General features: G+C 30.6%; 3 protein-coding genes across 3 annotated transcripts; 1 reads left to right on the plus strand and 2 right to left on the minus strand.

The window, feature by feature from the left end:
- Positions 1-6117: 6117 nt before the first annotated feature.
- On the minus strand, positions 6118-7887 carry LOC112525792. The gene is made up of 3 exons (XM_025136062.1): positions 7786-7887; positions 7595-7690; positions 6118-7198 (listed from the first exon to the last, which is right to left on the minus strand). Exons 1-3 carry the CDS (start codon positions 7831-7833, stop codon positions 6236-6238), a joined length of 1107 nt encoding a protein of 368 aa, XP_024991830.1. The 5' UTR covers positions 7834-7887; the 3' UTR covers positions 6118-6235.
- Positions 7888-13888: 6001 nt separating this feature from the next.
- Positions 13889-16852, minus strand: LOC112524244. Its single transcript, XM_025134000.1, has 5 exons — positions 16564-16852; positions 15441-15544; positions 14666-14779; positions 14478-14561; positions 13889-13945 (listed from the first exon to the last, which is right to left on the minus strand). The coding sequence occupies exons 1-5, from the start codon at positions 16850-16852 to the stop codon at positions 13889-13891; spliced, it is 648 nt and encodes a 215-aa protein (XP_024989768.1).
- A 768-nt stretch (positions 16853-17620) lies between these two features.
- LOC112525205 (alpha-ketoglutarate-dependent dioxygenase alkB) lies at positions 17621-21250 on the plus strand. The gene is made up of 7 exons (XM_025135218.1): positions 17621-17780; positions 17879-18030; positions 18274-18626; positions 19572-19710; positions 19853-19919; positions 20029-20150; positions 20891-21250. The coding sequence occupies exons 1-7, from the start codon at positions 17674-17676 to the stop codon at positions 21028-21030; spliced, it is 1080 nt and encodes a 359-aa protein (XP_024990986.1). The 5' UTR covers positions 17621-17673; the 3' UTR covers positions 21031-21250.
- Positions 21251-21917: the final 667 nt, after the last annotated feature.

A 21917-nucleotide genomic window follows, 5' to 3' on the forward strand; every position in this document is an offset into this window, starting at 1 on the left:
GTTGGTAATAATTTTGTTGTTTAGAACTCAAAAACATATCCCACAACCATATCTTTGTTGTTGTTACGAAGAGTTTAAAGATTTTTTTTCCAAAAAAGATGCCGGCGAAAACTAGCCAACCATATAAGTTGTCAAAAAAACATCATCTTCTTTCATCAATATATGCTCACATTTTTCATACATTTTTTAATCTTCTTTCTAAAGACACGTCGCTGAACAATATATTTACATCTTTCATTGAAAAAAATATCACTTTCTCATCAATGTGGGATATTATCAAATTAAAGACATTTCAAAATTTATATAAAGTGTTGTTTTCTCATTTATTATAGTCGCCTTCATCATTCAATCTAACATTCTATTATCAACGTGGGATTACTAAAACAATAGTACCACAATGAAAGAATTGAGAATACAAAAATCTCATAATCTCACCTCAAATACTCTAGGTTATTTCTTTTATAATGATTTTTCTATTTACATATATTTTTACAGTTTTTCCCTAAACTTGAACTTATATATATAATTTTATGTCATATTTTATAATAAAAAAATCTATTAAGTGTTGGTTAAAAAATATTTTTAGCCAAGTAAAACCTTTAATTATCAAAGTCATCCCTCATCCTCTCTTATACCCATCTCAGTTCTCAAATCTAGCATTCTCTTACAAACGTGTGATAACCAAAACAATACTGTAAAGCAATATTTGAGAATACTCAAATAATATATATATATATATATATATATATGCAAGATCGAGACCAGCCCCTTGTATATAGGGTTCCAAACATGCGCTTCTTCAAATATCCCCTCCTAGTAGGGGCTTCAAAGCTTGACTAAGATAGAAAGCTAATTCAACCTTCCAGACAGTTAAGGGCAATTCCTACGTCCCTTTAACTTGATCTTGTGGTAGACTGGCCTTCCAAGGGACATTTGGCAACTCATTCATACATACATACATACATACATACATACATATATACATATATATATATATATATATATATATGGAATAGATAGTTTTATTTTTTGTATACATTTATAGGTTGGTCAAAAAGAGATAAACTTAAATGTTGTTTAAACCCTTTTAGATTTGAAAGATATGACAACATTTTATATTATCAAACTCATCTTATCCTTCTTTAATATACATGCTTCCGTTATTCATCTCCTACTCAATGTGTGATAACCAAAATAACATCAAAATTGAGGATTTTGAATTCTCAAATTTTAAAATATCGTTTTGTTTATTCCATCATCTTTTTAGCAATTTCATTTCATTCATCTACCATCTTCCTTTTAGATATGCATCCTTTCTAGAGTTTTTATGGTTATGATTTATAGTTCAACTTTATTCTATTTGTATTCATTTTTAGTAAATAAATTTTTTAAATGAATGATGGTTGGCCAAAAATAGGAAAACCGAAAAGTTGCACAACCCCTTTTAGATTTAAAAGACATCACCTCATTTCAAATTCTTAAATTTACCGGTCATCCTATAATATACACACTTTCATTCTCCAATGTTTCATCTCCTAATCAATATGAAATAACTAAGAGTACACCACAATTTAAAATTTTAAAATACTCAAATTTTAGAATGCCACAACATTTATATATATATATATATAGAGAGAGAGAGGGAGAGAGAGGGAGAGAGGGAGGACGTTTCAAATGCAACTCATACATTTGTACAACCAATGCAATTGAAATATTTATGGAAATGACGAGAGTTCATTTATTATGATTTAAATATTTATGTAAGATGACTATGGTTCATTGATTATGATCAATACTTTATATTAAGAAAACAACCAAAACTTTATGAAATCACATATTCATTAAATTAAATGAACCATTGAGATTGAGTTATATTGGTTGTACAAATATAAATGGTTACATAATAACTCAACTCTCTCTCTATATATATATAGATAGATAGATTTACTCAAGATTATTAAAATAAATTCAATTTGAAACTATTTATTTGAAATAACGGTGTATATAAAAGTAAATAAACAAATGTTTTTTTTTGGTTTCAATGAAATGCTATAAGACAGAATTTGTGGGGTGNCAGGTACTCAAAATAAAAAATGCAATTATTTTTTAGATTTTGTAGCCCAATTAATTGTTGAAGTATACATTTTAATTTGAAAAAATTGCATCAAAATGGAACTAACTTTCACCTGATTTTTATTTTGGGAAACCAACTTTTAAAATCGTCATTTTGGGAAACCAACTTTCAGCTGATTTCTATTTTGGGGAACCAACTTTCAAAACCGTCATTTTGAGCAACTTGCACCTGATTCCTATTTTGGGGAACCAACCTGCAAAATAATTATAAAAAATAACTAAAATTCGTTTTTTTTTTTCAAAAATTAATGCAATAAAATCTATTTCTCATTTGAAATCTCGTTTTTTTTAAATTCAGATATCAAATTGAATATTTTTTTGAAAAAAATCCAAATTACCATGATAAAAATTGTTTTTTTACCAATGCAATAAAAAAATCAATTTAATAGAAAAAATTAATTGATGCAATAAAAAATAAATATTAAATATCAAATTCAAGATTTTTATATCTAACCAATCTGTGTCAATATTAAAGTTTAAATCAAATTTGGCAAATCCAACCAAAAGTTTGATAGAGACCCTTAAATTACTTGTTACGTGTTCAACAGATCAACCAGACCCTTAAATGAACAAAAAGTTTGACAGATACCCTAAATGATGAGTTTAAAATTTGGTTCCCCAAAATAGGAATCAAGTGAAAGTTGGTTCTATTTTGGTGTAATTTTTCCATTTTTCTATAATTATTTTGCAAGTTGGTTCCCTAAAATAGGAATTATATGCAAGTTGGTTTTCCAAAATGACGATTTTGAAAATTGGTTCCCCAAAATAGGAATCAGGTGAAAGTTAATTCCCTAAAATGACGATTTTTAAAGTTGGTTCCCCAAAATAGGAATCAAGTGAAAGTTTGACCATTTTATAGCCCAATTCAAATTCACATAATTTTATGTACCCAAAACACTAAAACCATTGAAAGGAAATGATAGGAGAATGCTTGTGCATCAGAGATGTATAAAAAACTTCAAGCATTAATATAAATTCATCACGAATAAGAACATATTATCTTATTAAGTCATTTTTTATAACCGGATTAAAGCGAGTATGAAAGGCCAATTGAGCCTATATTCACTTGTAAAGCTTGGATCTGACTTGAGTTCATAGAAGAAATTTGTAACCCAAGGATTAGTAAACGTTAATAAATTACGGATTTCATATCGTATTTTAATTCGTTGCATAGATGCACCTTATTTCCTCCCATTCTGAGTGGTTATTTAGTTGATGTTGATTCATAATTATATGCTTTTATCTACTTTTTCATTCATGAGTTGTTAAGTTAAATATGATCGGAAAATGAACACGAACACAGAACATGTCGTTATCAATTCAAATTTTTAGTAATATTTGCAAAAATGACGCAAGTCAATTGTTTATCAAAATAACATATATAGCACGACTTTGAAAACCGTTAAATGTGCACAAGCATAGATATGACTACTAAACACTAATATATATATATATATATATATATATATATATATAAACATACGTAAAGATAGAATTCTCCTTATTCTCAATACATTGTATTTTATTTTTGGCTATGAAGATAAATTTTTTGATAGTAAGATTGTAACAATTCATCCCAAATGAATAAAAAAAATGAGATTTGTAAACTCTTGATAAACCTCAAATTATGAATTATCAATAATTTTTATTATGAATTTAAATTAAAATCGAAATCGAAAATCTTAAATCAGCGTGCCCCATTGGGCTTGGGGCCTTACAGAGGATGATTGGGTGTTGCATTATTGAAAATGTTTTGTATTTTCATTAAATAACTAATTTAATTTATTATAGTTGTCTATTGACAAGAAGCAAAATGTTTGTATGCTTATGCAGTTACAGTTACAGTGAACCACCATTACAGATTATTGGGTATATATATATATATATATATATATATATATATATATATATATATATATATAAATGGATTTTTTTTAATGATTCACATATAAATCTTTCTCATGCCTTCTTTTCTTNTGTTTTGTATTTTCATTAAATAACTAATTTAATTTATTATAGTTGTCTATTGACAAGAAGCAAAATGTTTGTATGCTTATGCAGTTACAGTTACAATCTAAAAAATCTAGTTGAAGATGGATATATATATATATATATATATATATATATATATATATATATATATATTCAAATGGATTTTTTTTAATGATTCACATATAAATCTTTCTCATGCCTTCTTTTCTTACACTTTTTCACAATATTTTGTCTTCTTAATTGAACCTCCCACTATTTAAAAAGGGCTCGTCTTTCGATCTAAATTGTCAATTTATGAGTTATGGTAATAAGAATAGGTATGAGCTAGATTATTTGATTGCCATGCCGTTTATTTTATTAATGTATTTAAGATGGAGAGTTTTTAACGTCGTGAATCTTCTTTAATTGACTGAGATAATGAACTGCAAGGTTAGCAGTAAAGTTATGCCGTGATGATAACTTCAATAAATTGACCTAACACATTAGATTTTACAAGGCAACATGATTATTCAAGAACTTTAGCTTTAAACCCTTATTTGGTCATGTTATGTATCATTTGTTCACTTCGGTTGTAGTTTTAAATTTATAAAATTGGTTGTTTTGTGTTGTCTTAGTATGTTTAACCAAAGTAAATTAACTTAACATTTGACATCCACAAAGTGAAATTACAAGTTTGTCCTTGTCGCTCAGATGATTTTATGAGAAAAAAAGGATACCTTTTTAATAAAACATATAAATATATAATATATAGGGCTGAATTTTACAAGCAAAACCATACATTAACTTTAGCTGACCCCACTTTCAAACTTCACCCTCACTCAAGATTTTGTGCTCCTTCCTCTACCCACTACCCACTTTGCCTAGGGGCTTCCTTAATTTTTTAGTTTATTACTTATTTACCAAACAATTTATCACATAAATGTTTATCGGTAAAATTTAATATTATTATTTATTTATCGGGTAAAATTTTAGTCAACAAAAATAACATCACATGCAACAATTTATCTGGTAAGTGCTAATCATGATAAGAGTTACCACCATCATTTACCGAGTAAGACTATCGTTCTTTCCCTCGTTTTTACCAGTTAAGATTCTTGGTCATTATCATATTTAACTGATAAGGTAATGTGACTTGGTAAACACTTACTTGGGTAAACTTTTGATACACGGCCCCTAAGTTTTATTTTAATAAAAAAAAAAAATACTTAATGTTTGATGCTAATTGTTAAAGTCAGAACTTTATAGATCCGATGGCAATTTCAAATATGAAATTAAAAGGGATCAAATAGTAAAAAAGAAAATTTGTGGAGTTTAGTGTTAAAGTGTTCATGTTATTTCCCAAACCATATTATCAATTAGATAAAAATCTGAAAAATAATTTATTAAACATTAGATGCTTAGTAATATATTATCCTTAAATTTCAAGTTTACAGGTGATTATTGTATATGTACAATTTTTTAAACTCTATAAACTAATTAACAATTAATTCATAAACACATTCAAATATATGATAATTAATGAATCTTAACTAAATAAGACATCACTATTTGTATCTAAAAAATAAACGTACTTTATAAAAATAAATTACATAATTTTTTTAGATTTGACATATAAATTTTGGATTTTGTTTTTTGATAAAAAATTGTATTGATTTTTTGTTTTCGGTTTACAACAAAACTTTGCATTCGTCGCATTGCACGGATACACAACTAGTATGTTTATTAAGTGTTAATTTTAATGATATTTATATCTTTGTAGGGTTAGGATTTGAAGTTGTTGCTATTTATATGTTTGTTGTTGCAAAATTTGAAGTCTTTGTGCGTTCTAATTTTTGTCATATGCACACGATACTTGTGAATTGGGGCAATAATGAGGGTTGTACGTAACTTACAAACCCTTTTGGCATAAACATCTAACAATAGCAATATAATAACTATATCATGCCAATAGTTTTGAATTTTTGTAATTTATTATTTAAAAACTCAAATATTATAAATCAACCCTTCTATTATTACATATATTGTAAAAATCTTTTGACTCTGACACCTCAAACTCAAAGAAATCATACACAGGTAGAAACGTTTTAGATACAAACCCTTTTGACTCATATCAAGAATCACTCACTAAAGGTTGAGTAGTCTCGAACGATTTTCTTCTCACCAAAAGGCAAATAATTTTTGATGGTTGAGCATGCGTATTATCTACGGTGCATATCACAAAATCGGGTCGATGAAGCGCCAATGTCAATCGCTCCTTTGTTGGTTCCAATTCGGTGGCATCTAAAAGCACATGCCAAGAATTCCGATGAGCCTCTGAAATCCAGTGCATTGAATAACTAGTCCCATTAACATAGGCAGGGTATGCAAAAAGCCCTTTTGGACTGTATTTACACTTTCTCCTGAAATACTGGCTAAGTTGTGATCCTTTAATTCGTAGATCCAACCATGACTCTGGAGCAGCTACGACTTTCGAGTCCTTAGTACCTACAAATTCTCTAACAGAATCTTCTTTTTCATTAATAATACTCATGTAATAATTCCCTCTAAAGAAAGGGTAAGATTCCCCTATCATCACCATGGCTTCTTTAAATGTTGGTGTGAATAAGACGAGATATTCATCTTCTTGTAACCCGCAATTTTGCAAGGCTTTATTCCGGACTTGGATCTCCGGAATGGACATGAAATTACCTTGGAACGAGGATTTTTTGTTCAAAATTTCAAGCAATTTTGAAGGCTCTAATTGTGTACCATCAAGATCATATGTAGGACTGAAGGATGAGGGCGAAGATGAGTCTTTTATTGTGATAACTCTAGGGGAATACTTTCGTTTGTCATCACTAATTATACTTGCTTCCAAACTTGATTCATCATTGCTACAAATATTGTATAAATCGATCTTGTCTCCCTCTTCAACAATAAGTCCGTTGCAATATTCAGGGTACTTTGCAAAAATATATTGTTTCACGTATTCCATTTCTTGTGGCGTGATCGGACCTGACCATCTCAGGTCGAGTCCATGGAGCGTTGATATGGCTTCGGCCACCAAGTGTGCCGGAAACACCGTATGTGCTTTCTGTTATCATATTCAAAACAAATGGAATATATATCAAAAAAAACCAAAACCTAAAAGACTGGTGCTTGTATTTGAGACCACCACTGTGAATTATGAGTTCAATTATATATTGGATGAAGATATGAACTGATGCAGCGTTTTCTACAATAGAGACTGATTTCTAGATTGTTATCCATTATAAATCTGTCATCCCATTCGTAAAAACGAAAACAAGAATCCTAAAATCTATTAATACGAGTTATTTTGAATAAAAGATGAACAAATATCATGGTGCAAAAATTAGATCATTAAGCATTGATTTGATAAAAGTTACCATAAATAATATGAGCTCTTTTCATTTTCATGATAAAGCAAACAATTTTGAAATAGGGTAAAATGAAGAGAAGGAGAACTTACCTTCATTACCATGCTTGTTGGTCTGCTTCCAATGTTGTGATTTGGTGAAGTTGGCAAGGAAGTTATCATCGATTTTGCGATTTCAATTTCATCCATCTTAGATTAAATTAAAAACAAAAAAGTTGTAGCAGTTTGTTAGTATCGTTCAGTAAATTACTAAAAATACGTAGAAAACACAACTTTGAGTATACCTTTGATTGTTGTTGTAGGATCACTTGTTCTTGTGCATTTCTTCCCATGGGTGAACAAAGAATGGAGAAGAGGTTGCAAAGGTTAAGGTTAAGGTTAAGGTTATGAACACATCAAACATGTCACCCTTTCTAGTATTATAAACAAACCAAGGAGACAGCAAATAAAAAAACAATACCTACAAATGGCGTCACCTGCCCCTATTTTCATTATTTCAATATTTAATCTTTTTTCAAATATTACTTATTCATTAAATATGTCATTTATGATTGAATGAACCCCCCCCCCCTTTTTATAAATAATATCCTTATAAAATAATTAATATGATAAGATGTGACTTGGTTAGTAAAAGACTAAGAGATGGAGTGATTTTATCTAAATATAGGACATGTCTCAAAGTAGAAATAAATTACATTCAACTCCAACAACGATTCTATTTTAACACATCTGGCGTTAACTATAATATTAAAATTTTCTATATATTTTATAAAATATTATTTCTCTCTCTTAAATACTTAACTTCAAATCTTCAATGCCTCCTGTTGGGGAGAAAAAATTAAATATAACTTCTCTATCATAAATATGAAATTTTATAGAAGATTTCTACCCTCTCTCTTAACTATTGGAGTAAAAATATATCGTAAATATCTTCAAAGTCACTATTTTAACACAATTATTGAAGATACTCTAACGTTGTGTTCTTAAAACTTTTTTTACGAAGGAAAGAAAATGAAAGGGAGGGGAAAAGGAGGAAAGTAGAAAAAATAACTCATGTTCTAAAACTTTCTTAGGAGAGAAATGAAATGAAATGAAAGAGAAAGAAAATAATGATAAATTTCCTGTTCCTCTAAAATGTGAAAGGAAAGAAAAGACATTAAATCTAATTAAAAAGGTTAATAAAATTATAAAACGATCTAATCATTCATTATAAAGAATATATTTTTAAAGAGTATATCGGTAAAACTGTCATCTTTCTTTTCCTTTCCTTTCTCTTCTGTGTAGGAACATGAAAAATTATTTCATTTTACTTCCTTTTCATGGACACGCATAAATTTTTTTTCTTTCGAAAACACAATGTAAGTTTCTAATGAAACAAAAACATGTAATTATTAATGATATCATGATAAAAATTAAAGTATTATTTTGCTTTTAATATAATAAAAAGAAAATAACTTTTTCCCAAGTCAAAGAATCAGCATAAAAGATTTTAAATTTTTAATCAGAAAATGTTATTAATTTAATTTTCCACCTGAATGTAATTGTCAACTTTTTGTTTAAACAAACTAATATAACATTTAAAGTTGAATATGTTTTTTGGAACGCATAAAATAAACCGGGAGTCGGTTATAAAAGAAATTTCTCGAATCCACTTTAAAGCGACTTACGAATATTTTTATTTTTTTGTGATTTATAAAAATAATTATATATAAAGTTGTAATACAAAAAAAATTGGTAAATTAAAATTTAAGAAATGTTAAGAAGAAGTAAAATAAAAGTATTATAGTAGTGACGTAGACTCCGTGCCTAATCCTCTCACTCCAAGTTGTTGATAATATTCAAATCAATTATAAAATTATAGTATTTAAAACATCATATATTTATTCACCAACGCTATCATTTTCATCAAAATTTAATTAAAAATGGTTATATGATTGCAAATTTTGTAGAATTTAAAATTTCAATTTTCATTTTGAAATTTAAAAGTCATGCAACACGACTTGTATTGTGCAATTTGTACAAGTATAACCAACCCTCATCCACCAGTAACCACCATCGTAGGGACAGATCTAGTGTAGAGCATAGGATGTCTTGTGTCACAATATTGTTTATTTGTTGTAATGTAAAAAACTCAGGGTCGTAAAAAGTGTCACCATATTAATGTGTTGTATACCACTGTATGTATTTTAAAACTACAATCAGAACAAGTCTTACTTTGGTAGAGTTGGTGTGTAAGATTTTTCTTCCACCTCTACTCGAGATCGAATCATGTTAATATCAATTTCTTAGTTAAATGGCGTCACCATTTGAATTTTTTCTCTATATTTGTTTCTTATTGTCAAATGATGCCACTATATTTATTTTTTATAGTCACATGATGCCACAGTTTAAATAAAATTCTGGATCATTCCGGGCACCATCGACCTCCCTTCCCCATGGCACCACCTCCCCACGACATCGCCATGCGTGTGGCTCCCCTTTTTGTTACACCCTACATACTACATAGTGTCCCCTTCACAATGTACCCCCTCGTTCACTAAATTAATTGAAGTTGGTAGTATTTTCTTCATTTTATGGTATTTTTACAAATAATTTGAAAGTTGAATTATCTATACTATATTATATAATATTTGCAAAAACTCTTAAAAATCATTTTTGTTGCATAAAGTACTGTTTATTGATACATATTACTTAAAATTTAAGATTACAAGTAAAAATTGTGCGTAAATATAACTTATTAAAGCTTCATATTTAAATTCATGTAACTAACTGCAGATAAATATAATAAAATAGAGAATAAATATTTCATTTAAATATAAAAAATCTAAAATATAGTTAGAATAATTGTTGAGTTTTAACAAAATATTTAGTTATTATCTTCATAAAAAATTATATTATTAAATTAAAAATTAAAAATTTCGTTATTAAACCTAAATTAAGTTATAATAAAAAATGAATTAAATAAATTACATACAAAAAAAAGAATTCTTAAAAGTTAGTTTGGTACTAATATCAATATATATATTTTTAAAATTTTATAATATCTTCATATTTATATTATATTAAAAAATAAAAACATTATTGTTTTTTCAAACTGTATTATAACATTGATTGAGACAACAAAAATAAACAAAACATTAAAATCGAGATCATATTGTACGAGTACCTTTCTAGCGTCCTTTAATGTATTTATAATATGTGACATATTTAAAACTTGAGAAAACTTCAAAAAAACCTAACAAAAAATTTCATTTGGAATGGTTTAGTCCATAAACTATTTTTTGAATGAATAAACCATTAAACTTTCTCATTTGAAATGATTAAGTCCCTAAACTATTTTTTAATGAAAAAACCATTAAACTTTTTCATTTTGATTGAACCACACTTTTAAAAATTGGTTGCTTACATACGTTTAATCTAAAAAAGTCACATTAACTAATTAGTAAAAATTCGATGGTTTATTTATTTTTGTAAAAAAATCAAGGGTCTTAATTATTCAAAATGTAAAAGTTTAATAAGTTTTTCAATGAAAATAATAATAATTTATGGACTTAATTATTTAAAATAAGAAAGTTTAATGATTTTTTTATTAAAAAAAATAGTTTAGAGACTAAACCAGTCAAATGAGAAAATTAGTTAGCTTTTTTTTTAATTTTTCCCTTACATCTTTTACAGCATTCACCGACCTTTTTTCATTTTCAAAACAAAATCGAACTTCTAAAGCTCTTAAATAGGCATCAACCACCTATAACATGTCCTAATATAGTGTTTGAACTATTACTAAATGCTAATCCAATTATACGCATTAATAGTTAATGGTTTGCAAACTCAAAAATAAACCCTGCCATACTCGTATTTTTTTTTTTAAACGTGGATGTTCAATCATGACTAATCCTAATATTTTTAGAGAACAATAAAAAAACCTTCAATAATCTTGAGAAATTCGAACCGGTAACCTCTAAAAAGTTGTAAAACAAATGAATAGCAATAAATTTATATAAAAATTGGTAATAAAAACAATGAAGAGACGGTGACATGTTGAACATTCATTAGATTTCCAAATGCCATCAATCCCCACTTGGATTTAAAAAAAGATTGGAATCTTTTGGGGGTGAAGAGGACGTGTGTTGGGGTCATGTTGCAATTACTCGATATAAAATGGTAGGCATGGTCGCACCTCCCATTTTATCTATTACTTTATTACAAATATAAAACTCTCTCTATATATATACAATTTTTCTGTCAAAACCCCTCCAATTTATTTCAAAAAAAAAAGAAAGAACGTGGACCCCACTTGTTAAAATCAATGACATATTTTATAAGGAGATACTCAAATAAAACGAATATGCGTCATACTTTACAAAAATATGCATTATTTATATATAATTATATTGCATTCCGTTTTCATAAATAACGATATTATCTTGTATGTGTGATTTTTCTTCGTGCTTTCATTGATTTGAATTTATTTTCATATAAAACGATGTTGAATTTTTAATTTTATGTAACAAAATCAATTTGTTAATTGATTTAAATGAAATAATCTATTTATAAGCGACATGTTTTATTAAACAAAAAATAAAATAAAATATGAGAATATAATCTTAAGCTTTACTCAAAATACTTGTGTTTTTGATTTTCCATGGCTCTGTAAACTTGTTTAAATCAAAGGAAGATATAATTATAAGCCAAATCTTGAACTTAAATTTGAATTTAAAATTTCATCAAACCACTTTACAAGGAGGCAGAGGCATTAGGCATAGATAGAATGGAATGGGTGGTTGGTTAACCATACTTGCTACGACTTTGGAATTTTGTTCTCATGGCATCTCAAGTCTTAATTAATACCTCCTTACTTTTCCATATTCTTGATTCAAATGCACATCTTTTCTTCAAGTGTACAAATGTTCTTGCAAAACGTACAACCCCCAATTGTGATCATTATTGAAACCCAAACTCAAACCCAAAGCCTATTTTATTTGACCATTTAACATGTTTGGTATTTAGATAAGACTGGATTAAAGTGAAGTAAGTTAGTGAAAGAAATGTGAAAGGTTTTAGATTTTTTATTTTATATTGATACTTTTTCACATTCTTAATACCTTGTTCCAATTATTTTGGTGGGATATAAATACTGCATTTTTCTCACTCAAATACTACCTTGTCTCAGTCTAATGTCGTGCTAAATATAGAACAACCCGTTTAAATTATGATGTTTTATGTGTTCAACATCCTTTTCTTTTCTCTTATTCATTATTGGTGTGTGTGGTATTTAGACAAGACATAACATGATATGACAAAACCACTATTCAACTTTTGGTAAGAGTAAGACATGACCAGGAAAATTATTAATTTACTCTTGACGAATTGTTTATATCTTTTCTATATTTTGAATAATTTTTTCTGTATTTTAAATAATTAACGTGATTTATTAAATTATAAATGAAATAAATATTTTTTATTACAAATTATGAAGTTTATGTAATTTCCAATTTTTACTTTTATACGTATTTAATGTTTTAGAGGAGAATTAAGTTTTATTTTGAAGGTATATTGGTAAAACATATGCTTGTTCCACCTTGTTGTATGGGATGGTGGTGGAACACGCCTATTTTACGATGTTCTCGTCTGTTCCACATTAAAGTCACGTCAAACGTGGAACATTGATTTTCTTGTTCTGTTTTATCATTTCTTGTCCAGTGTACCAAACGCACCGTATAAGATTTAACAACAAACCGAGACTGTCCATATTCAATGTTACTATGCCGGTTTGGACCAGTCGAATGAGCCAGGTTGAAGATTATGCCTGTGGTGGGCCAAGCCATATGTGACCCTATACTCCAATTGATTCAAAATCATCCAATGAGTGGTTTACATCTAAAACAATACATAATATCAAATTTTGAGAAAACTGTAGATAACAAACACAAGTAAACAAGAATGAGTCAAACGATGGATACATTATCTAATCACAATGACAATGAGAACACTTGTGACGAAAGGCATCAAGTCTTTTTGGACACATGCAAAATGCTAATTACGAACTAACCACACACACACACATATATATATATATATATATATATATATATATATATGCACTTATATGTTGACTCTAATCAAACAATTTGTGGTCCAACTTTGTATTATTCACGAAGAATGATTTACATTTACATTTGCAACAAGACAAGTCAAGTTTTGTAATTCCATCCGGGGTGAAAAATACATGCAAGTACTTTTTTTAAGATAAGACCCACAAAGCAGAAATTGAAAGGGAGGAAATAACCAAAACCAAACGCAGCCAGATTCCATACTTTTGTAGTTCTATGTATAATTATATATGATTCCATAGGGTTTTATATATACATAGTTTCCTAGAGAAGTATGTTATAGAAAGAATTTCATCCGTTCATCGGTCCTCATAGCATTATATACAGCTCGAACCTGGAAAAACATATGGATTTTTGTATGTCATCATCAAGATTTTCTACTTTCGATTAGAGACGGACCCAGATTTTTTTTTCAAATGGTGGCACCATTTAACTATAAGAAAAAACAATCTATAGAAACTTTTCATAAAATTGTTAGAAATTTGTTAGTTGGTTTCTTGCCTTTCCCAGAAAAAGGAACATCTTTTAATATTGCAATGGTCTTATCTTTGAATTTTTTTTAAAACACAAAAAAATAACTCAAAATTTAAGCTAAAGGGCACAAAGACTCGAACCTACGCACTTTGAACAAAAGGGTAGCAAACTAATCATCTTTAACATCAAGAATTTGTGCCATTGTTGTAGTTTCATAAAATATAAGGGTACCCAACAAAAAGAATACGGTGACACTTTTCAAAAACGTAATTTTTTATTATGCCGGAACCATTAAGTGGTGGCACGTGCCACCATATGCTCTTAACTAGGTCCGCCTCTGCTTCCTATCTCAATTTATAACTAAAATTGATAGATTGATAAAGAGAAAGAACCTGTTCCCTAGAAATGACTTGAACGGGTCCAATATTCACCGAGACGTATTTTCCTCCTGATGAAACTCTCTGCTTCACATGGGCCTGTTGTTAAACATGATCACTCCATTTATGTCTAAATCTATAGTTGTTAAATAAAAAACAACCATGATCTTTCTATAAGTTCTACAGTTACAAGCTACGTGTACCTGTGGGATCGAATGTTGAATGACAGACTCCACAGCACCAACCATAGATTGCACAAAATCATCGCCTCCGATCCCAATTGCTGTAAACCTTCGAACACTTGGGTAAGTGTTTACCTATCAAGTAAATACATCAAACCAGTTATTTTGAAAAATCTACATTAAAAGCTCCCAAAACATACGAAATCAAGCCGCATTCAATAAGCACCAAGTGGGAAGTGAAAAAATTGGACTGCTGATGATAATTTTCTTGATGCTACATTAGAAGCACCTAGAGATGATGTTGTTTACTAACACTTCTGACAGAAACCATAGGTGCTGACTAAGTCTTCCATCAATATATTATTGACCGAGTCAGACAGTGATTATCTTAATTACTTTTGTCAGTGAACACTCGGAACACAACCATTTTCAGTTGGCGCTTCACCAGACTAAACCTCTTACCCAAACCATGATCTTAGTTGGTTAGCACTTACCCAATTGGTGTTGTATACGACCCCAAAGTGGAAACATGTATAGTAGTTAGTTGATGGTATGTTTTATAGGAAAATGATGAGCAACGATTTATGAACAAGAATGTTGAACCACGAAAAGAATACGAAAATTGAGTGGATGAACGGAAACAAAAGGATTAGAAATGGACAAAGGAAGGAGTCACTTAGATAGGAAAACTAATTGGTTGAGTTCTTCATTGATCCTTAGCCTAGCTACCTCAACTAGTTTGGGATAAAACACTCGTTAGTATCAAATAGAAGATAAAAGTAATAGCAATCAGTACCTTTTGATTAAGAGTTAGCCACTCACAGGTCGAACCATCAATCACCGTACCTCCAAAAACCATATTTGTGGTTTGTCCAACTCTACCTTCTGTCTTTGAAGTGTCTGAATCAGACCCAATAGTTAGTTTTACCATCTCCTTAATTAGTAATTCCTACCTAATTCTAATGCATTTGGTGACATTAACATGTTATCCTCTATTTTCACTCCATCTGTTCCCCAACTCAAAAGTTCGATTTGCAAAAAACCATTTACAAAAATGTGAGATAATGTGTGTATTCATCATCTTCGCAGATTCTGGAGTTTTAGGACAGAGTATCTTATACAATATTGACCGACTATAACATCTAGTCCTATATTATAAATGATCATGAACAGAGATCCCTGTCTACCAACAACTTTCCATCATAATTTTAAGTCGTTCGAAAGTTAATCGAGTAAACTTGCTACTTTGAGCGGTTAGCATGATGCAGGGACGGATCTACTGTATTAGATATGGTGGCATGGGCCACCGCTTCGTTTCTTTGTAAGAAATTATAGTCGTGAAAAGTGCCATCATATATATTTTGGAACTACTAGGACACAAGTTTCCCTTGGTAGAGTTGGTTTGCAAGGCTTTTCTTCCATCCCAGACCCGGCTTCGAATCTTGTTAGCGTCATTTTCATGGTTTTTAGCTTTTAAGTTTAGATTCATTTATTTTTCTGATTTTTTTTGCAAATAAAGACTTGAACACATATGAAAAACAATGAACTAATGAACAGATGAATGACAATTCTATGAAAAATATCCCTAGGTCCATCACTGGCTTTGAAGCAAGTGTTACGATTAAGATTGTCAGAAACAGAAACAAAACTTAGCCAGCTTAACAATGCATCATCAAATTAGTTAATCTATTTCTCATAACCACAAATTTCAATTCTTTCAAGCTCCTAGAAGCAATTGTATCCTTGTAATTTCTAAATAAGAAGTTCAGAATTCTTCACTCAATGCCCTACCTTCGTAATCTTTCAATGCAGTAGCACAAATTCCACCAAAGAACAAAAATAGAACATAATTCAGACACAAATAGAAGATTCTGAGCAATCAAATTGAAGAAATGGGAATTAGGGTTACATGTTAGGACCTGAAACAATCTGGAGATCAACTTCTTGAGGCGGTTCGTGGCTATTCTCAGCAACCACTGACGAGGACGACGACAGATTTTCATCACGAGAGCAATTAATCTGGGGATCAATTCGTCTCTCCGAGCAGCAATCTCTAACGTTTGTAATAATCTTACACCTACATCTCCCACTCGAAATGGGAGTTTGAAATTTCTGCCGGCTAAGATATAACGAAAAAGAGGTGCGATCAACGGAAGTTCGCCATAATTCCTCCAGACTCACAGCTTTGATTAATGCCCTACGCGCCATTTTCTATCTATCTCTCCAAAAACAATGCTCTGATCGGAAATTCGGAATTCAGTTTATGCAAATTTCCGCGCCAAAGAATGGTGGAGAGATTTTGCAGGAAGTTTGTTTTCATTCGATGTAGGGCGGTTGTCAATAGCATAAAAAGACAAAATTGCCCTTTACCTTTAAGGGGTAAATATGAAAATATATATTTTAAGCCGGAAAATCCTATTTTCCGCTTTATATAAAAAATGTTGGTTTTTGGTATGAACAAAGTTATGTTGATAAACAAAGGGAATGATCAATCATAGTTCGGGATCAAGAGTAATGTAATTTATCAATATGTATCAGGTTAATTTTCGTATCAGACGTAATTCATGAGCTAGGATGAGATTTGTTCTTATGTTTCTCACCTTCACTCCAATTTTCACTAGAACCTTTTTTCGTTCACAGATCCTTCTTTTCGTTCCTATAGGTTGTTAGAAATTATGGATTTTGTCCTTGTAATTTTGAAATTGCTGTTTTTATTTCTATGATTTATAAATCATTGTTATTTTCGTTACTTGTACTAATTTCAAGCTTTAAATACGAGGATTAAAATATCATTAACAAAAAGGCAATGAAATTTAAATCACAAAAACAAAAAATAGCAATAATATCAAACCATAGGAATGAAACCTGTAATTTCAAAACTAAAGATGTGAAATCTGCAATTTTCGATAAACCACAGGGAGAAAAAACGTAATTTGCTCGAAAAGAAATTTTTTTGCTTGTTGAAGATAAACCCTAATTTCGTGATCCCCATTTTCTTTCCGTTTGATTCAAACTCGAATATACATCAAATGTACAGATCCGACAGCGTAAACGACGATTCAGATCGAACTGCCTTTCGTAAAACCGAGAAAAAGTACAAGCTATATTACGACCCGAATACCAAATCTTCAAAACGGTAAGAAATTCGTTCCATTAATCTGTTTTCAGTGCTTTTCTTTACTGTTGATTGTTACTTATAGAGTCTATTTGGTGCATTGGTTTGTTTGATTTTAGGAAGAAGCAACCAAGGCCAGTTGATTTATCGGAGGTTATCGATTTCAAGTCTATTACGGAGTCCTTTGCTACAAATGGCGATCTTCCGGTTGGAGTTTCGAGGCTTGAGTGTCACTTCGATAGACCTGTTTTCTGCTTGGACGATTGCCCTGGTATGCAGATAATTTTCTTTTGATTTCAAATTGGTTTCGGAAGTTTTGAAGTTATAACCAGTCAGAAACTAAAGTTACAAAACTGAATTCTTTTATTACACTCCTTTGCCAGTGTTCTACTTTGTATATGCTGTTTCTGTTGCATTTATAGGATTGTTTGGAATACAGCATATTGATTGGTGATATATATGTTATGTGGTTGATGCATTCATATATGTGATGGTGATATGGTCTCAAGTGCAGGTTTCTATTTCATCCCTGCTGCATTGAGTATTGAGGAACAATGCAGATGGATTAAGGAGAGCTTAGTGAGTTTCCCTCAGCCTCCTAACAGAACAAATCATAATGCTTTTTATGGAGCCATACCTGATTTGTTCAATGCCGCAGAAGATAGACGATTGTTAGTTGAAGAGGAGAAGATAGCTGGTGAAGATAATTCCACTGACGTCGATGTTAATGTTAGTAGTCATCGGTGGGCTTCTTCTGAAGAACTTGCTTCATCATTAAGTGGAAATACTTGTAAATCAATATCAGCATCTGTCTTGCTACGGAAGTTGAGATGGAGTACCCTCGGTCTGCAATTTGACTGGTCGAAGGTTATCTTTTTGTTACCATCCTCAAAATTATGCAATTGCTTGACTCTCTTGATATAAATCTAACTTTTTTTCAAAGAATATGTATAAAAGAGTCTGTAACTTGAAATTAGCTCTAAAGACTTTATCTTGATAATTTATGATGAAAATTTGCAATACGACTTGCTTGCCTTTTAGTTCTTGGGAAATTGTCACTGGGTAGTAAAATTTTGACTCCACTCTTGTTGCACATCATTAATTGTAATGACCTTATTTAGCCCTGTTTTTGTTATTTTCATGACCCTGCCTTTTATATACCTAGAGTAAGGGGTTGTTTGGTTGGTTTCCCATTAAGTCCAGCAGGGATAAAGTTGTCGTGGATTAATCTGTCTGTATAAATTGGGAAGGTTTTTGTTCGAGAGGATCTTTTCATAGATGGAATTACTAATTAGCATATTTTTCTTTGGGAAGGAAAAAACTTGGCTTTCTGCATAAAGCTTCCCCTAGATTGTTATTGAGTAACCACTTTCTTTATCATTAAGCCACTACCAAACAGTCATGTATAGCTGACCGAATAAGCTGTGAGTCCCAATAAGCTCATTAAGCTGCTAACTAAAAGACCCTAACACTTTCAAGTGAAAAGAGCTTATCTGTTTTGTTTATGTGCACTGTGATTGTTTTATCCTGTCATATGCCTATTTTCTTGTTTAGTACATGCAGCTTTGCAATATGCTACCATTGGCTCTTGTATATACATATGTGAATATGTTTCTTCACATGATAATTGTGATGTGCTGCGTCTCTATGACTATTTATAGTTAGTGCATAAAAATATTCCCCGTTTCAGCACTGGGCATATCCAGTTTATCAAGAAGAGATGTTCAATGAAACAATCTAACTACGACATGTTTATTTTTCATTTTTCTCGTCAATCAACTCTAAAATTTTGTAACATATATCTTTATGTAGAGGAGCTATAATGTTTCCCTCCCTCACAACAAGATCCCAGATGCACTTTGTCTACTGGCTAAGAAAATGGCTGGTCCTGCGATGTCAGTTGGAGAAGAATTTCAACCAGAAGCTGCAATAGTTAATTACTTTGGTTCAGGTACTATTTGCATACTAAATATCCAAGATCCATGTGTCAACTGTCCTGCTATTTTTCTAAAGATTAATTTCATAAGGTTATTGGTAAATGTTTAAAGCCTTGTAGTTCGATTAAATGGTAATCGAATCTATTCATTTTTCAGGTGATATGCTGGGTGGTCACCTTGATGACATGGAGGCAGATTGGAGTAAACCTATTGTAAGCATGAGGTGAGTCTTGGGTATATTGCTTGATTAGTTTATCCTTTCATGTATTCAAGTTGGGATTGGTATATGTGTTGGACCGTACATTGACACAGTATTTTCTTTCTCGTTCAAGTTTGGGATGCAAAGCTATTTTCCTTCTTGGAGGGAAGTCCAGAAATGATGAACCGTTAGCTATGTTCCTTCGTAGTGGCGATATTGTACTGATGTCTGGAGAAGCGAGGGAGCGTTTTCATGGTCAGTACATAAACCATCTACATTCTTTCTCAAGTCGTTTCTTTGTTCTCTTAGGGTGTGTTTGGTATCAAACAAGATAGAAGAGTTGTTTGGTAAGACGGAACTAGACAGGATAAAACATATAAAATGACGAATTTACCCCTGATGAGTTGTTTATATATTTTGATTAATTTATGTAATTTATAATAAAATATTTTTATTATTTTGATATAAAAATTAAATACATAAATTAACCAAAATATAGAAACCGCATAAAAATAATATTTTGAGGACAATAAGGTGAAAGTTTAAAGAACATAAAATACAATAAATAAAATTTAAAGAATGAATAAAATGTAAAAAGTGAGGCGTCTTTGATGTTGTAGAAGAGAATTAGGGTTTATTTTGAGGTTATATTGGTAAAATATAAGGTTGTTCCACCTTGTTCCATGGGATGGGTATGGAACACGTCTCTTCGACTCTGTTCTACTCTCCTACCAAACGTGGAACAGTGATCCCTGTTATGTTATATTCTGTCCTGTCTAGTGTACGAAACGCATCCTTAGATTATGAACTAGCTTAGACCTAAAGTACTATTTGATGGTGCACCAATTGCTCATAGATCCTGCAAGGAACAAGTATGCAAAAGTGATTTGCCCTTCTCATCCACATAGCCACTTTTGTGAATGAGGGGTGGACCTACATATGGCATCACGTGCCTCCGCTTCATGGTTTATGATTTTTCAAGTTCCGTTTTGCAGGTGTGCCTCGGATTTTCACTGACACAGAAAATGCAGAAATCGGGCCTTTGGAAAAACAGTTCTCAGGTGAAGACGATATTTGTTACCTGGAATACATTAAAACCTCAAGAATTAACATCAATATCAGACAGGTTTTCTAAATAATTGATTATTTTTACCCGAAAATTGATTAAACAAGGTTAATATTTTCATTTTCTCCAGCAAGAAAAAATGAACGATAAATTCTAGTTTATGAAATTCTTCTATAGTTTCTAGTGAAAATTACGAAACTTTTATGATGTCTGAGAAAAACTGTAATGTACTTTGGTTTGAAAATGACGTATCGTCACAAAAATTATATCTTAATAACTTCATTCACAAGTTTTCTCTATTATGTGTTTGTCGAATAACCATATTACATGCTACATGGTTATACATTTGACTGACAACTGAAATCAGGAAGCTAAACTTTAAATAGCTGAAATGATCAAAAAACAATGATAGATGCACTTGAATGATTTATGTTGCAAATAGAAGAAGACATGACTCCAATAATCGTAGAATCACAGCGGGTTTGATTCTGTTGGAATTGGAATGAGAATGAGAATGAGAATGATCAATTCTGTCGATCAAATTTCATTTTGACGTTTGGTTTACCTATGATATGGAATTGAATTCTATACATTCTATTAATCATGGATTTCATCATTCCTTCGAAGGAATTCCATTTCAACCAATTTTCTTAGGATGACAAAATTATCTCATTAAACCAATTTTTTTAAATTTTTAGTTCAAGGAAAAAAAATACAAATTCAAAGAAAGGGTATTTTGGTCATCTTTCATCATTTTGATTTAGGGCGCGTTTGGTTTGAGGGATTTGGAGGGATTTGGATTTGAAATCCATTCCAATCCTACGTTTGGTTTGTAGAAATGGTCGGATTTCAAATCCCGGGATTCATTTGAAATCCCACCAACACTGGATTTGAGAATCCTTCACCCTTACACGGGATTTGAAATCCATTCCCGTGGATTTCATCGCTTCCTCCTT

This window comes from Cynara cardunculus (assembly GCF_001531365.2).
Source record: "Cynara cardunculus var. scolymus isolate 2C chromosome LG 13, CcrdV1, whole genome shotgun sequence".
Classification (NCBI taxonomy): Eukaryota; Viridiplantae; Streptophyta; class Magnoliopsida; order Asterales; family Asteraceae; genus Cynara; species Cynara cardunculus.

What these genes read in the sequence shown, in the direction of transcription:
- LOC112524244 (XM_025134000.1), bottom strand. Translation starts at nt 16,852, where the DNA reads ATGGCGCGTAGGGCATTAATCAAAGCTGTGAGTCTGGAGGAATTATGG. An exon ending in TGATCTCCAGATTGTTTCAG is followed by an intron (nt 15,545 to 16,563) that starts GTCCTAACATGT and finishes GGTCTGATTCAG; the next exon opens with ACACTTCAAAGACAGAAGGT. An exon ending in TTCAACATTCGATCCCACAG is followed by an intron (nt 14,562 to 14,665) that starts GTACACGTAGCT and finishes GTTTAACAACAG; the next exon opens with GCCCATGTGAAGCAGAGAGT.
- LOC112525792 (XM_025136062.1), bottom strand. Translation starts at nt 7,833, where the DNA reads ATGGGAAGAAATGCACAAGAACAAGTGATCCTACAACAACAATCAAAG. An exon ending in TCCTACAACAACAATCAAAG is followed by an intron (nt 7,691 to 7,785) that starts GTATACTCAAAG and finishes ATTTAATCTAAG; the next exon opens with ATGGATGAAATTGAAATCGC. An exon ending in CAACAAGCATGGTAATGAAG is followed by an intron (nt 7,199 to 7,594) that starts GTAAGTTCTCCT and finishes ATATGATAACAG; the next exon opens with AAAGCACATACGGTGTTTCC.
- LOC112525205 (XM_025135218.1), top strand. Translation starts at nt 17,674, where the DNA reads ATGTACAGATCCGACAGCGTAAACGACGATTCAGATCGAACTGCCTTT. An exon ending in AAACCTATTGTAAGCATGAG is followed by an intron (nt 19,920 to 20,028) that starts GTGAGTCTTGGG and finishes TTCTCGTTCAAG; the next exon opens with TTTGGGATGCAAAGCTATTT. An exon ending in AGCGAGGGAGCGTTTTCATG is followed by an intron (nt 20,151 to 20,890) that starts GTCAGTACATAA and finishes TCCGTTTTGCAG; the next exon opens with GTGTGCCTCGGATTTTCACT.